The sequence below is a fragment of the Meles meles genome, chromosome 2, assembly GCF_922984935.1.
Source record: "Meles meles chromosome 2, mMelMel3.1 paternal haplotype, whole genome shotgun sequence".
In the NCBI taxonomy this organism is placed as follows: Eukaryota; Metazoa; Chordata; class Mammalia; order Carnivora; family Mustelidae; genus Meles; species Meles meles.
Window position 1 is genome coordinate 4,583,079 of NC_060067.1, and position 16,664 is coordinate 4,599,742.

The 16,664-nt window shown below is 42.9% G+C and overlaps 1 protein-coding gene across 2 annotated transcripts in view; it reads right to left on the bottom strand.

The window, feature by feature from the left end:
- FRAS1 (Fraser extracellular matrix complex subunit 1) overlaps positions 1-16,664 on the bottom strand; it is a 406,500-nt gene that overhangs the window by 244,702 nt on the left and 145,134 nt on the right. Inside the window, exons 3-4 of one of the 2 annotated variants that reach the window (XM_045993244.1) lie at positions 12,940-13,047; positions 4,175-4,267 (exon numbers count right to left, since the gene is read on the bottom strand). In XM_045993244.1, the coding sequence (XP_045849200.1) occupies positions 4,175-4,267; positions 12,940-13,047 (201 nt within the window). The remainder of the gene's footprint in view (positions 1-4,174; positions 4,268-12,939; positions 13,048-16,664) is intronic. The other variant, XM_045993253.1, reaches the window with a different exon arrangement.

Consider the following 16,664-nt stretch of genomic DNA (forward strand, 5'->3'; position numbering starts at 1 on the left):
ACGTAAGTCCCCCGTGATGCTGCTCTCAGCAGAGGACGACTAGGGATTAAGGGGTAGTGGGTTTGGCATGAGCTGATATCTATCTATCTATCTGATCGATCTATCTGCATAAAATTGGAATATAATAGTAATAACTGAATATATAACATATATACAATTTCCTAGTGTTCTCTACACATGTTGACAAGAGCCTTATTTTTTACAAACACTGTCGCAGCAAGACAGCTTTGTAAAGTCAAGGAATAAGGGGACACAAAGTGGCGCTCCAAGACCTGGTTTTAGCTGCGTCTGGACCTCATGGATTCCCTCAGAAAAGATCAGATTTTGACATGGGGCAAAAGCGCATTCTGCAGACAACATCTTCAATACATTCTCCCGCGTAGCCAGTTAAGAAGTCGGCCTGGCTGTTGACATAAGTCCGAAGGAAAGATAAGGTCATAAAGTATTTGCCTGGCTTGCTGACAGAACAATAAAATAATTTTTCTTCATATAATTTGTTCCTGTCATGAAGTTATAGACCCAGAATACTAACTACCTGGGAAGGTTCTGTGCATATTATAATTACATCCTCCGCTTTGAAGAGCACAGGCTGTGGAATTTGATAATGGTTTCTTCCTTCACACACATAAATTAGTACTCCTTTTAGCCTCCCACACAGGGAGGCCAGCTGACCTCTCCCTGCGCTCCTCTATTCAGTCGGATACAGGCACCATGACCTCTCCCTGCGCTCCTCTATTCAGTCCGATACGGGCACCAGGGCATCTCCACCTGCCACTTTCTTTTTCAGAGAACCTTCAAGCACTATCTTCTCAGACCTGACATTATCTGTGATGGGATTAAACTAGTAGAGAGGGAAAGAATAGGGATGGATGGTCCTTTTCCCTCCCCTCCACAAGCTCATTTGTGGGGCGAAGAATAGGGAAAAGCACTCCACACTCTTTCAGGAAAACATATTTCAGGCTTGTCTCCCTGAACGGTTGGCAAGGCTGGGCAGCGATCCAAACACTAATTTGAAGGGAGAGCTTTGGGGAGGTCATGCAGGAAGTAGTCCCCTAAATGCTGGCTGTCATAAGCCCATGTAAGACTCTCAAATAACCGGGAGTCGGCCAAAAGGCTCAAGCATTTTCCTCACTCCAGGGAAGGTGTAGGGACTTGTCTAGACTTGTTAGAAGGCCAGTTGTGTAAGACGCTGTGGACGCTGCAAGCCAAGGCAGGCCTCCGGTGAGGCGACACGGAGTCATTAAAGCTGCCCTGTGCTGGACTCATCCCTGACTTTCCTTTGCTTCGACCCTGTCCTCTGGAGACAGTCTCACCTTAACTAATTTCCCTCCTCCTCACCACACTCACTCTATGCTAAGGCCTCTTGTAAAGCCCTCTCTTAGGGGAAAGGTTTCACCTTGGATCACCAATCTGAAGTTCTTAAAACACTGGGCTATTCTGTAGCTACAGGGAGAGGGTCTCCATGACCTGCCCTATAGAGGCAAGCCAGAGGCTAAAGACCAGATTACTGCAGTTCAGTGAGAGAGGAAAAGTGTTCTGGATGGCTTCCCAAGCAAGTTGAAAGGGAAAAAAAAACCCACAAAAAAAAACCCAAAACAGGGGCACCTGGGTGGCTCAGTGGGTCAAAGCCTCTGCCTTCAGCTCAGGTCATGATCTCAGGGTCCTGGGATCGAGCCCCGCATCGGGCTCTCTGCTCGGCGGGAAGCCTGCTTCCCTTCCTTTCTCCCTGCCTGCCTCTCTGTCTACTTGTGATCTCTGACTATCAAATAAATAAATAAAATCTTTAAAAAAAAAACCCAAAACAAACTCTCCAAGATTCAGGGAAACCCCTAGTGATAGAAGAGACAAGGTGAGATTCAGAGCAAACCCAGAAAACTGTTTAAACCATGCAAGAAAATAAGTAAGAAGGCTTTGGAAAGACTCTAGGGGACGTGACAAAAGTAAGAGAGGAAGGAAGGGCAGGAAGACAAGAAACGCGATGATTTTGACTTTACTAAGACTAAAATTAGATGATTTTTTTGTCTTGACTTAAAAAAAAAAAATCATTCTTCTATCTCAATTTGAAGAAGTAGACCACTAGAGAATTTTTCCTTCAGAATATAGTTCCTGAAATTCAGCCTCTTCTCACTTTCATCAAGTCCCAGAAATACACCATTTTCTGAGGAGTACATTTGAAAGTCGCATATGGGTAACCGACACATGGATATGTTCTCACCCAGCTTAGAGCTTTCCATGTGATGATGTATTACAGCAGAATGAGGCCGGGGGGGGGGGAGAGCTTTCCAAACTCTTCCAGAAAAAGCTGGATACCAAGCAGATTTCATTTCTTAACTAATCCACCAGAAGACCTATGGTCCTAGAACTATCCCGTTACATAGGTTGTTGCTCAGGTCAATGACTAACACGCTGCTGGAACAAGGATTGAGATAAGTTGGAGGAGGGATTTGCTCACCGTGTGGGTCCTCCAGGGACCAGTGTTAACTGACCACCTACTCTAGGAAAAGTTCAGTGCTAAGCGCCTGGTTAGGTGAGAGGCAAGATCACTGCAAAGGGGCAGAAAATACCGTCAGTGTTCTCAAGCGCCTTAAGCCGAGATAAGAAGACTGCACGTGTGCACAAATAGGACACAAGAGAACACATGACGAATGGCATTAGAGTGCAAAGATTTGTTGAATTTGGATTTCCATGTCCCTCGTATTCCATTTATTTGAGATGTCTGATTGTCCCTTGACCTTATTTTGGATCCTGTGAACTCCTTCATCTGAGAGATGCAGCTTGGTGCTTTTGACTTTAAACCACATCCGAATTCAGATCCTTATGACCTGGCATTACTCCCGTCACCCGTGGGCTCGACAGCACGTACCATCCCACAGAGGAGGCTCTTCAGTGGCACGTGAGGTGTACACCACTCTTTATAACACAGACTGCATTGAGCAGCAAAGGGTGATACGTGGTCTGAAGACATCCCCAGCATAGACCCTGCCTGGGTATCCCTCAGCAACGCATTGTGCAGAACTGAAAGAGTGGCTTCCTCAGGTAAAAGGGAGACAGTGGCTCGAGGGAGACGATCCTGTCCCACGGGGAAAGTACCCTAGGCTCACCGAGTTTTAGGGACACATACTGAATAGCAGCCTAGAGTGGGTAAATCCAATCCCGTTAACCTGAATGGGCAGGGGCACTAACCCGGGGAGAGTTTTGTCTCAGGTGGAAGATGAGGATTAAAGCAAAGAACCTCTTTCCACCACATTCAACTTCACCAGCCTCCCGGGGAACACTGAGGTGTAAGCAAAGATGAACTGTACCTGTTCCATTTTCATAGTTCCTGCTACAAACCCTGCAATGGTACTTTTTAATCAGCACTTCATGTCTGAAAATGAATTCTAAAGGGTCTGGAATGAGAAAGTACAATCAAGGAACTTTAGGACTGATTTCTAGTGCTGTGGTTCTAAATGGGTACATGAGCATTTGGCCTCGTAGCGGACATTGGGCCATGCCTCTGGACATTTCTGGCTGTCAGGACTTAGGGGTGATACCGGGATCCAGTGGGCAGAGATCAGGAATGCTGCTTAATATCCTACAATGCATAGGACAGCCCCACAGCACAGCCTAAAATGTCTATAGTGCTGAAGTATAGAAACTCCACCCTAACAGAAAGAGCATTGACTTAAGAGTAAGAAAGCCAGGGTTCTAGGCCAGGTTATACCACTTACTAGGAATGTGATACTGGGTGAGTACCTTAAGCTCTGTTCAAGTCAACGCTTTTATCTTCGATACAGGAGTAATAATATCTGTTCTATCCACTCGGGGTTGTCGGTAACTATCGAATGAAAAAAAACACGTGGTACACACAGACAAGGTGGTACCTAATCATTCAGCATCATGACCTCGTCCACATCAACATTCTCAAACTACTCTTTATACAGACACAAGTTCAATCTACAAATATTTACATAGGACCTATGGAACGAGTAGAACTGTCCTAACCTTATTCAAGAAACCCAAATGCCCATAGAAAGTCAAATGACTTTCAGGTCCTCTGTGGCCCAGACAAAGAAGAAGAAGAAGAAGAAAAGAAAAGAAAACCTCTCTTACCAACACAAGTACAGCGTTCAGCTTTCTCTTTAGTCCAGTGACCCAAAGGCAGAGAATCAACCCCAGGCCAGAGAACACTTACCGCATAGATTTTCTCTTCGTGGCGGCACGAGCCGGGAGTCCTCACCACGCACTCAGGGCAGCACTGGTTGGCCGCTATTTGAAGCACTTCTCCCTGAGCATTTAAAAACAGCTCAGAGTAAGACGGCGGCGGCAAACACACCCACGACGGCTCGCTGGACCCCCAAGTCATCTCAGATTCACTACGTTTCATGGGTTTCCACGTGTGACAAGAGACAGGGTAAACCAAATAAACTGACAAAAAGAGTCTCTCTGTCAAGCTTTTCTCAGAGTCAAAATGAACCCTCTTGTGAAAGTGATTTCCTTGAAAATTGTCTACACCTTTTCACATACAAAAAAGTGGGGAATTTTATTCACTAGCAATGCTCCTTCTGAGTGCCCCACAAGAAAAGAAATTAGGGTAAGAGAAGGGCTGTGTCTCCCTGAAGGGGCTGTTTCCCTCTGCTGGGAAGAGAAGACATGGGGTCAGGGGGTGGGGGGTGGGGGGCAGAGAGCTGGCAGATGTTCCAGCTGTCCTAGGAAGGTCTGATGTACCCCGCAGGCAGCGAGCTCAAGTTCTGATCTTCGCTTTTACTAGACAGAGTAGCAAGGCAGGGGGCAGGTGACTGAAGGACAAAGCTAGGAGAGGAAACAGCATTGTTGTAGGGGTATCACATGTACTCTGGGGAGCCGGGTAGGATTCCTGGGCTCCAATAAAGATCTACATTGTTTTTCAGGACTTCTGTAATTCCAATAGTGTTTCCTATCAAGATAGGATACTATCAAGGGAATGGGCTACCACATGATACCCCAGGGTTGATTGGGAAGCTGTCAGGTTAACCAGCCATCCGTTTGCCACCACGAACAATCCATCCTTCCTTGCGTTATTAAAACTGTGTGTCAGGGGGCATATGTTTCTCTTTGGGGCCCAGCAATCCTCCGACTCATCTTGCTTTCTCCTCTTAGGTATCTCAGTGTTCATTCCCACATGTCTTAAAGATGTGACAGAATGGGCAATGAGTAATTTAGACCAAAAATAGTAAGAGAACCTGCATGAACCAGGGATTCATGATTTATCCACAGAATTTTTATTCTGTGAATAAATCTGTGAATTCTACAAAGAATTCTACAAAGAATTCACCCAGTAGAATGAAAAAAAAAATGTGTGTGTGTGTATGTGTGTGTGTGTCTGTGTATGTGTGTGTATATTAATGTTTTGGAGCTGCTTCCGTTAAAAAAAATTGTACCCACGAGAGCATTCTAATTTTATATAACTACACTCATAAGAGTGGGTGAGAAACAGGACTAATATTTTACCACTATTCATCCACTAAACAGATAAGTAGAATTCTATCTAGCAACAGTGATCACCAAATTCTTCTAATTTGCTTTTTGAAATATAAAATATACAATATGGGGTTTTATAAAGTTGTTTATACTATGCAACATTAATGACTTTTCAGAAAATTGCCCTCTGAACTCAAGAGGAAACTAGACTTCCCTGATTTTCACTAAGACAGTAAAATGTAGAAACTACATCAGCATCATTTCCATTAAGAATTTCACGCAGAAAGTGAGATCTCCAAGCTGTTTATATTCTAACACAGAAGCAGGGAGCAAAGGAGAAAGGCGTGTAGAATGGAAGATTTCAAGGAATAGTTCGAGCACCCAAATTAGTTTTGTTTTCTATAAAAACTGATTTTCAGATTTGGCCAATATTCATTTCATAAATGTAATATTCTTTATTTGTGGCTGGCAGTGGAAGGGTCCTCAACTTGAGTCTAACTATTGAACTTGTGGTGGTACCTCAAAGAGGTGATTGGGCACACTATTGGGTATTTACCCTGAAGATACACGTGTAGTGATCCAAAGGGGCACGTGCACCCGAATGTTTATAGCCGCAATGTCCACAATAGCCAAACTATGGAAAGAACCTAGATGTCCATCAACAGATGAATGGATAAAGAAGATGTGGTATATATACACAATGGAATACTATGCAGCCATCAAAAAAACGATATCTTGCCATTTGCAATGACGTAGATGGAACTAGAGGGTATTTATCCTATGATCTCTCTGATATGAGGAATTTGAGAGGCAGGGTGGGGAGTCGTGGGGGAAAGGAAGGGGAAAATGAAACAAGATGGAACCAGGGAGGGAGACAAACCATAAGATACTCAATCTCAGGAAACAAACTGAGGGTTGCTAGGTGCGGGGGCGGGGGGGGCGGGCCGGGGTGTGGATATTATGGACATTGGCAAGGGTATGGGCTATGGTGAGTGCTGTGAATTGTGTAAGACTGACAAATCACAGACCTGTACCCCTGAAACAAATAATACATTATATTTTAATTTAAAAAATAATTAACTAAAAAAAAAAGAGGTGATTGGGGCTAAAGAAGAGCAAAGCATTTGCATGTGGGAGCTTGGAGAAGGAGGGACGGCGTTCTTGCTCTCTAACCATGTGACCGTGCATAGCTTTGCAGCCACGTGCTACCTGGACCACATAAGCCTATAGCCTTACTGTGGAATGGTGTGAAGTGACCATACGGGCAAGAGATAGCAATGAAGACTGCTAAGCTTACTGGGCAAGGTTACTTGCCCAGGATCTATAAAAACTAATCAAAAATAATTATGATGATCATTCGGCAATCATAGCTAACACTTAACTGTGTACTCAGAATAGCCAGGTACTCTTCAAAGCATATACATATATACGTATATACATACACATATTTGTGCATATGTATATATGTCTACATATAAAAACATGTATATGTGTATTATACCTATACAGCTAATAAGAGTATTCACCTAATTAAGCTGTGAGAATTGTATTATGTGTAACTTAACTAGGCAAACACTGTTATTAGCTGCATGCAGATTTGCAGCTGAATCCCCACCACATAATACAATGTTCCTTCACGTGGCATTGTCCTCTATACATATATATTTTCCAGAAATCCTGAAGAGAGGATTGTCCTCACAGGACTGGGTTAAATAATCAAGGTTCGAAATACTTCTATTCTGTTTTTCTCACTTTGTCTCTGTCTCTGTTCTATGCAGCTAGCTCTCTAGTTAGATATTCTAGGTAGATATAGGAATGGATATAGAATCTATTATATATGGATAGGATGCATAGAGAGATGACAGACGGTAGATAGATAGGAAGAAAGAAAGAGAGAGAAAGAAATATTAGAATTGCCATTGACAATAGGTTAGCTAGCTATTCTAGGTAGATATAGGAATGGATATAGAATCTATTATATATGGATAGGATGCATAGAGAGATGACAGACAGTAGATAGATAGGAAGGAAGAAAGAAAGAGAGAGAAAGAAATATTAGAATTGCCATTGACAATAGGCTATTTCCGGTCAATCCATGAGTAAAACAAATTGTAAAAGGGCTTTTAAACATTTTTAAAAGATGGGAGTAACAAAAGTCATTAATTATAATAATAGGGTACATGTGATTCATTAACCTGTGCCACAAACTAATATAAATATACCGTAGCAGATCTGAATAACAACACACGCTACTGAGAAACACAAAGGAAAACTTAAAAGCAATATGGTAGAGTAGAAGTTACATTGGGTTATGAGCTAGGGACTAAGGTTTTATCAAGGGTGTGCCGCTTAGTAGCTCTGTGTTTCTAAGCAAGTAACTAAACCCCCCAAAGTCTGTTTCTTGGTCTAGAAAAAGAGGAAGTCTGACTAAATGAATTCCAAAGGCCTCTTGTAGTTCTAACATTCTATGATCTTTTCCATGACTTAAAATTAAGAACCCAAGTACTCTGTGACCCACTCACATGATCTTTGAGTTGGAAGTTTCTTTTGGTTGGGTCATCTGGTATAACGCTCTCATTTTACCCCTGAGGAACCTCCGTAGAGTCCACAGTCCATGATAATGGCATTCTTACTACTGTCATTCACCCACTTGCGGAGCGCTCCTTCATACTCACTCACTAAAGACTTGGCCCCTGGGTCTCAATTTGTTTTCTACACAATGTTTAGACATAATTCTGGACAACTTCAATGTCTCTGAAAGTGACATTCTATCCTTGTACATTCTTAACCACCTCAATTCACATAATCTTCACTTCACTTGAGCTCCCCATGGTCATAGTCAACCTTGGGACCTACCTATACTCCAAATTATTCTATACCAGAAATCTTCAACTCTCTAAATATGAACCTTCTGGCCTTTAGCTCTCTCTCATCTTCACTCCTCCTCATACCACAGAAAGCTCCTTGAACACTTCTTTCCCTTGCAGTCATTTAGACAGCTGGCCTCATTTTCTTATTCATGTTAGCCTTAATTCCCAATACTTCCTGTATTACCTATTCTTTCTTGCCATTAATATGGCAAAATCCCAATCCTGGATCTATTCCACAATTTCTTTTCTTCCCTTACACTTGGCTAGGAAACATCCCTTAGAAAATCATTCCATCATGCAGCTTGATACCCTCACAGGTTCCTGATCTCCAGTTTTACCTCAGCCTTGGTCAGTCCCTTTCTCCCCTCAGGGACAGCTCCTAACATTTACTCTCTTTCAGTTCCCAACCGAACCTCAAAACCTTCACAAAGTAAGAATAGATACCTTTAGATACAAACTACTTCAGTATCCTGTCCCTTTTCTTACTTACAAATTTAACTATTTCTCTATCTATCCATGGCTCATTCTTTCCACTTTTAGAGAAAGAGTTGTCCTCCTCACCCCAAGCTCTGGATCCCACATGCTCTGTTCCCTAAAAACCACTCCTTCTAATTCATTCATTCTGTCTCTGTCCATCCTCCCTACTCCACCTCCCATATCTTCAGGTTCTCTCTCTTCTAGGTCATCCTCCTTTCCCTCCTAGTATGATCATGTCCCTTTTGTGCTAATATCAAAAACAAAGTCCTTTTTTTTTTTTCCAGGTACAACTTTTTTTTGTTTTGTTTTGTTTTTAAATCAGTCTCGTTTGGTCATTTTACAAATATTGACTAAGCGTCATACACTGTGCTGTTTGATGGACTGCAACAGTGAAGAAGACAAGGTTTTTGTTCTCCAGAAGCTAAGAGTCTGAAGGAGGAAGCAGACAAATAAATGGGCATTTGCAGTCTGGTCAAGGGCTATAATAAGGGTAAGCACAAAGCACCATGGCCACACACAGGAGCATTCAACCGTTGGGGATGGGAGGTTCAAAGAAACTTCAGAGATGTACTGATGTTTGCCTAATGCCCCACTTCTCTCGTATTCTCAGTAAGGCTCCCTGAAAGGCTTCCTATCCCCACTGTCCATTCATTCCTCAAACCTCTACAATATAAGACTCCTCTCCCACCACTCCAATGACACCAGCTTCAGGGTGGCCTGTGGTCAACACCATTGATACAAACGCCTTATGGAAACTCTCTACTCTCCTGGCTACCATAATACCTCTCTGTTCTCTGACCACTTCTTACCTCTTACCTCTCTGACCATGTCTCTGCAATTTTCCTAAGTTCCCCCTGTTATGCTCACCTCCTTGTAAATGACAGGTGCCCCAAATTGCATCCTTGATCTTGTACTCTTTCTTCACAAAATCTCTTAAGATGAGCTCATTAATTCTAAAGGTTTATGCTACTATATGCTAATAACACCCATAGACTGATTCTAACCTTGTTTTCTACTCTGAGCTTTAGATTTGCATATTGGGTGGCTTATCCACCTGGCTCCTCCATGGACACTTCGAATGCAATGTTGCCTAAAATGAAACCATCATGTTCCTCCCAGATGGAAGGCTTTTCTTTGTTATCCTATATTTCTAACATCAGTTGGTGGCTCAGATAACCAAAGAGTGCTCATACCATAATTTGGGAATCATCTCTCCTTTTTCTTTCCCTCACCCTCCTGACTTCATTTGCTTCTGCTGATCTATCCCCTAAGTGTGCTTTAGCCTGCCCTATGCTACTGGTGCTCTGACTTGGGTGCTTATCCCCTCATCTGGATTGTTCTCATGGCCTCTGAATTGATCCCTGCATTTCTAATATCAAGCATTATCTTAGAAAAACCAGAGGTCTTTCTAAAAGAAACATTGGACACTCTACCCATATGCCTGAAATCTTCATTAGAAGTTTATCATCTTCAAAATAAAATCCCAAGCATGCAGCATAGTACAAGGCTTTCCATAACCTTGAACTTCACAGTTCTCTAGCCTCGTCTCTCATTTATTCATTCAGTCGGTCAAAAAAAGATTTACTGAGTACCTACCATGCTCAGGGGCTATTGTAGGTGCTGAGGATATACAGTAAATAAAAGAGACAGTAAACAAGAGATATCAGTAAAATATACAGTATGTCTGATATTAGTTAGTGTCAAGAAGAAAAATAAAGCATGGAGGAGGGATAGGAAATGTGTGGTGGGGCAGGGATTTACAATCTTAAATAGACTGGTGTCTGGGCAAAATTTAAAGGAAGTAAAGGATCAAGCCACATATATTATCTGTATCTGGAAAAAAAAGCAATTTTAGTGGGAAAGGCAGGGTGCAAAGTCTGTAATGGGGCAAGTGTGCCTGGCATCTCCAGGGAACAGCAAGCAGACTTGGTTTCTGAAGCAGAGTGGGCAAGGGAAAGAACAGGAGATTAATTACAAATTACAGAGGTGTAACAGTACCGTAACAGGACATTGTGAGCGGTTACTCTGAGTGAGAAGCCATGGGAAGCCATTGGAGAGGTTTAAGAAGAGAACAAACATGACCTGACTTAAATTTTAATAGGATCACCCTGACTGCTATATCATGATCACAATGAACAAGGCAAGTAAGTGAAAGGCTACAGTGAGAATACAGACCAAAAATATCATAACAGGTGGGACCAGACTTAAAAGCAGGGACATTGCATTTGGGACCTGTGGTTTTATGAAGGAAGAGCTGGATGTCTGCTAATGCACTGGATGTGGGATGTGGGAGAGAGGCAGGGGTCAAGGAGGATGCTAAGTGCTCTGGCCTGAGCAACTGGGAGAGAGGAGTTGCCATTTCCTAAGATGAGAAAAACCAGGAAAACAAATGAGAAAGGGAAAATGTCACGTTCAGTATCCAACAAGGGTCAGAAACTTATCTTCTAGAAAGGACCAGATAATAAATATTTTAGCCTTTGGGGGCCACATTTGATCTACATCGCAATTACACAACTTTGTCCTTGTACTGTAAAAGCAGCCACAGACAACACATAAACAAACGAGCATGCCTGTGTTTCAATAAAACTTTATTTATGAACACTAAAACTTAATTTCCTATAATTTTTGTATCATGAAATATTGTTCCATTTGTCTTTCCCTAGCCTTTTAAAAACATAAAAACTATTCTTTGTGCGTAGGTCATACGAAAACAAGTGGCAGGTCAGATCTGGTCTGCAGACCCCTGGAATAGAATACATTTAGTTTCCAGCAATACAATCGATATCTTTCTAACATTTAATGAAAGCCTTCTTTTTCTATTTTTTAAAAAGATTTTATTTATTTATTTGACAGAGAGAGACACAGCAAGAGATGGAACACATCTCCGAGTGGGAACAGGAGAAGCAGGCTCCCCGATGAGCAGAGAGCCCGATGTGGGGCTCAAAGCCAGGACTCTGGGATCATGACCTGAGCCAAAGGCAGACACTTAATAACTGAGCTACCCAGGCACCCCAAGGCTTCTTATTCTCACATGATACCACAGTTACTCGCATGAAATGGAAGAGGGCGGGTCTTCATGGTCTTTTTATGAGCAATTCAGATTCTGACATGAATCATTCAACAAGCTAAGTAGAGACCTTTTCGGAGTATTTGCTCCATAAAATAGAAAGTCCCACAATATACAATAAAATATTATTAAATTTACCAACATTGGATGTACACCTGGCTTCTCAGAAATACACCCATGCAGAAACTGGGGCCTACGACAAAAGGTATGCAGAACCTTCCTCACTGTAATGTTAAAAACAGACAGAAACTTCCTGGCACTAGACGGCATAACGTCTCAAGATCATTATGGGGGAGGCAGGGGAACTAAAAACGTAAACCGTGCTTGTGGAATTGATAGAACGTTTTTTAAAGAAAATAATTTAGTCTTCTCCAGAAAGCTTCCAATGTTCAAACTTGAAGCTTAAGCTGTTTTTTTAATAGATTCACTTTAAAAAGAAAAGAGTCAGCAACTGGAAAAAATATTATAACAGAATTAGATGTATAGTCAGAAAAAACTGAAAATTTTTAACAAAGGGGAACGGAGGAAAAAATATCCCTCCTATACCTGGTCAACCAGGAGCTTTCTGGAGTCAAAACCTCTCCCATGTTCCAAGGGAGCTCAACAGCCAGGCAATAATACAGTCAGTGGCAGAACAAAAAATGGTTTTAGAAAATTATCTTCCAGCAGTCAATGCTGACCCTCAATCCATTCAATGGCTGGTAAATGTCGTGGTGCATAACTGTGGCTTTAGCATCTGTCAGCCCAGGGACAGCAGTTTATTAACTGCATAATTGTGGTTAAGTTGCTTGAAATCTCTAGGCTTCATTTCCTCATCTGTAAAGTGGGGAGAAAGATTCCTACCCCCACAGTATTAAGTGGAGTAACATTTGTAAAACTAACTGAGTGCCCAGTCCAGAGTACATTCTCAGTAAGTAGAAATCAAGATATTCTTAAATGCGATGTGTTAAAATTCTCTCCTGCATTTCATAAGGCTTCCAGTTAGAGACTGGGATACGTGTCAGAACCAGATGACCGAAAAGACGCAAAAACCCTAACCTGCTCTGACTTTACCACGACATTTGGGATATAATTAGGACGCCGTACCTTCTCAAAGGCACACCGAGGGTTTCTGCACACAGCAGGTTTGCAGATAACGACGCTGCCATGGCAACGGCAGGTCTGGCATGAATCGGGCTTCCACGTTGTGGCATCCTGCAAGGAAACACAGGCTCTGAGTTAAAAACGAATCTGTCAAGGTAGGAGGCCAGAGAAGCAGCCCCATCAACAGCCCCACGGTCTGAACAATTAAAAGGCAAAGGAAAGTCACAGGCAGACACAGGGCCTGCTGGACACTGATTAAGCCCCGGGAGGCAATCCAAGCTGTATAATCCATTTCACCACAGTCAGCCCACGTAGCCAAACACAAGGGCATGCAGCAGAGAGCTGTCGATACCCGGAGTAAAATCCATCGATTGGCCTGAAACCTCAGGAGGACAGGTTGCTCCCTGACTTAAAGTTTCTCTTTGCTGTGAACTAACCGAGACCATCGGAGCATGTTTAAGGGAAAATGACACGTGCACTAGGAGTAACCAGCGTCCAAAGGCAGCATTTGCCGTTAGTCAATACCAGCACCCTAGAACTTACCTGTCAGCCCTTGCATGCTGCCTGCGGTAATGCTCGCAGAAACAAAGACTGGAGTAAGTAGTTGTGTATTTTTTCAATTTTTTTTTCAAGATTTTATTTATTGACAGACAGAGATCACAAGTAGGCAGAGAGGCAGGCAGAGAGAGAGCAGGAAGCAGGCTCCCTGCCAAGCAGAGAGCCCGATGTGGGGCTCGATCCCAGGACCCTGGGATCATGACCTGAGCGGAAGGCAGCAGCTTTAACCCACTGAGCCACCCAGGCGCCCCAGTAGTTGGGTATTTTTAAGGCAGACCGACCAACACGTTGGGTGGCTCTGAGCTGTGCAGCTGTATGCTAAACACACTGGGGTACAAATGAGGCTTGCATGTGAGCACCGTCCATCAGACTCACGCGTTATCAGGGATCATGAACATGAAAGCGTTTGACTGGAACTTGGATGAACTGGAACTCCCCCACAAAAAAGCAGAAACCGAGTGTGACAGTTAATGTCACCTTGGCCAGGCTGAGGTGCCTGGCTGTTTGGTCAAACACCAGCCTATTCACTGCCGTGAAGATAGTCTATGCGTGTAATTAACATTTACAATCAGCTGATTAAATTACAGGCGATTACCCTGGATGACATGAGGAGCCTCATCCAATCGGGTGGAGGTCTTTAAAGCAAAACTTGAGGTTTCTTGGGAAGGAAGGAATTCAGCCTCAAGACTATCGCGTGGAAATTCTGCCTAAGTTTCCTGCCCTACAAATTTCAAAATCAGACTCACAAATGCAACTTTAACTCTTGCCTAAATTTCCAGAGTGCTGGCCTGCCCGACAGATTTTGGACTTGCCAGTCCCCACAACTCCATGAGCCAATCTCTTAAAATAAATTGCTTTATATATACATATATATAAAGATACCCATATGTCTCCTTTGGTTCTGTTTCTCTGGAGGACCATGCCTGGCATACCAACACGAGGATAAATTTACACGGATGTGCACCACCTTCCCAACACAAATGAAGTCATCTCTTCAGACTGAGAGATGCTACGTGTATAACCTCTTAGAGAATGTGCTTCAAACCCAAAATCGCTTAAGAAATACCAAAGGTATCGAAAGCAAGATTACATTCCCAGTAGCTAGTTCACAAAAACTCTGAGTCAAAGCAAATGAGTACTAGAACCTGTTTTGGAATACCTCCGAAATTCTTTCTTTCTTTCTTTCTTTGTTGCTATATAACACATTCCTCCAAAATTGGCGATCCTGGGCCAACTACAGTCTCGTCTTAAGCAGAAGCACGATGACAAGTAGGGGAAGAAAAACAAATTTCCTCCCAAGCACGAGGTAATGTATGTTCCCTGCTGATTTCAAGAGCACAGTATCAGTTTCAGGATACAGATTAAATAAAAATGACAACTTCACGCAGCCAGCGGCTACCATTTATTGATTACCATCTCAGGCTGACTTACGCGTGACTCTCGGAGCAGGAATCACTGACAGAGAAGGCGTCTGCCGTACTAGAGGAGGGTGGCCTAGCCCGCTTTCCTGCGCTCGGCCGTCACTCCAGAGGGCCGGGCCCAGCGGAGACGGAAGTACTGCACATCGGTTCTCTGCACGCACTTACATGCGTGACGACTCCGTGGAGATGGCAACTTTGTTAGGACTATTCCCATTTTACAGACGAGAAAACAAGAGGCAGAGGTCAAGCAACTGGCTCAAGCGCACAGAGATACTAGGAGACCTGAAGAGCCAAGGCTCCCAGCCAGGCTGCCTGGGCTGGAATTCTGGAGTCACCACTCAGAAGGGTGAGTCCCTTATCAAGTTCAGGTCATCTGTGCCCTGGGTTTCTCACCTGTAAAGGTGGGATGATAAAGTACTTAACTCATAGGATTGTTGAAAGGCTCAACTGAGATGATGTATTTAGAAAGACCTGAGTGGTGCCTGGAACTTACTAAAGGCCGATTAAGCTTAATTTATTTTTAATCCAAATGTTGTCTAAGATGTCACATTTAGCCAGCTTCTCCTAAACATTTCCTTTTTTCCAGAGTGAAAACCGTTCCATAAGTACCTGAACGTCTCATCTTCCCACTCCAGCCTACACACGTAAAACAGTGAAATTACTATTTCATGAGGACTCTAACACTGGAAGGATTCAGGACGTTGCAGAGGAAGGGAAGAACGAATGCATAGAGTGCATTTTTAACACTCCTTCGGTAACTGGAGGTCTCCGTCGGGCTGAGCTGACGTGGCAGGCATCCATGTCTTCCTTTCATGTGGACACAGGATGGCCAGGCCGGCCCCACACAGTCACTATGTCTCCCAGTACAGTCCCCTCCACTGTCTCCACACGTGGCATTCTTACACCAGGGGTCGACTCCTCTGCATGTCATTTATTTTCTCAATGACACCACACTCCAAAACAGTCCATTACACCTGTTCGCTGCTCTCAGTCCCTGGACTTGGCTTACTGAGCTCTAAACATGATCTTCTAAAAACATGGAGTGAGATTTTACTTTCACTCAAAGACACATAAATTTTTCTTTATATTAATTCAAAGTGAGGTTTATCTGGACCCAAGAGGTCTTCCTGAATTTGCTTACGTATTTGTCTTCCCACCAGACTATGACTGTGACTCTGACTCTTCAAAGGAGGAGGTCTCGTTTTATGCCTCTCTGTGTGTCCCCTTCATCGAGCATGGTTCCTGAGTGTTGGATGAATTAATGAACAACCCTGAGAACTTGCTAACCCTCAAGAAAATATCCATCCAGGCAAAATGTTAAGATGCAAGATCTTGACAAAAACAATGTCTAAATGATAGCACTACAAAAACCCCACAATGTTCAACGTTATTACTTTACTGAAATCAAACCACGTTTGAAAAAAATTCTTCCTCATCTAGTCACTGGACTTGTCAAAAAGTTCCTTATATTGGTGTCCTCATAAAGTAAGCGATTTATGGCTAATTTTAAATAAAATGACCCTTTACCAAGGCCTGGATGGATGGCCATATATTTTTTCAGGTCTAAAACTTTACGAATCAATTTCTATGGTTCCATAAAATTGCTTTATGAAGGTGGGGATACTAGAGTTCCTCAATAGCTAAAAGTTTGGATAAAGCCATAAAGTCCAAAGAAATAACATTGTAAAGCAAGTTTTACAGATCTTCTGTGTTACTATTGCAATTTCATTGCTTTATAATCCTCTCTTC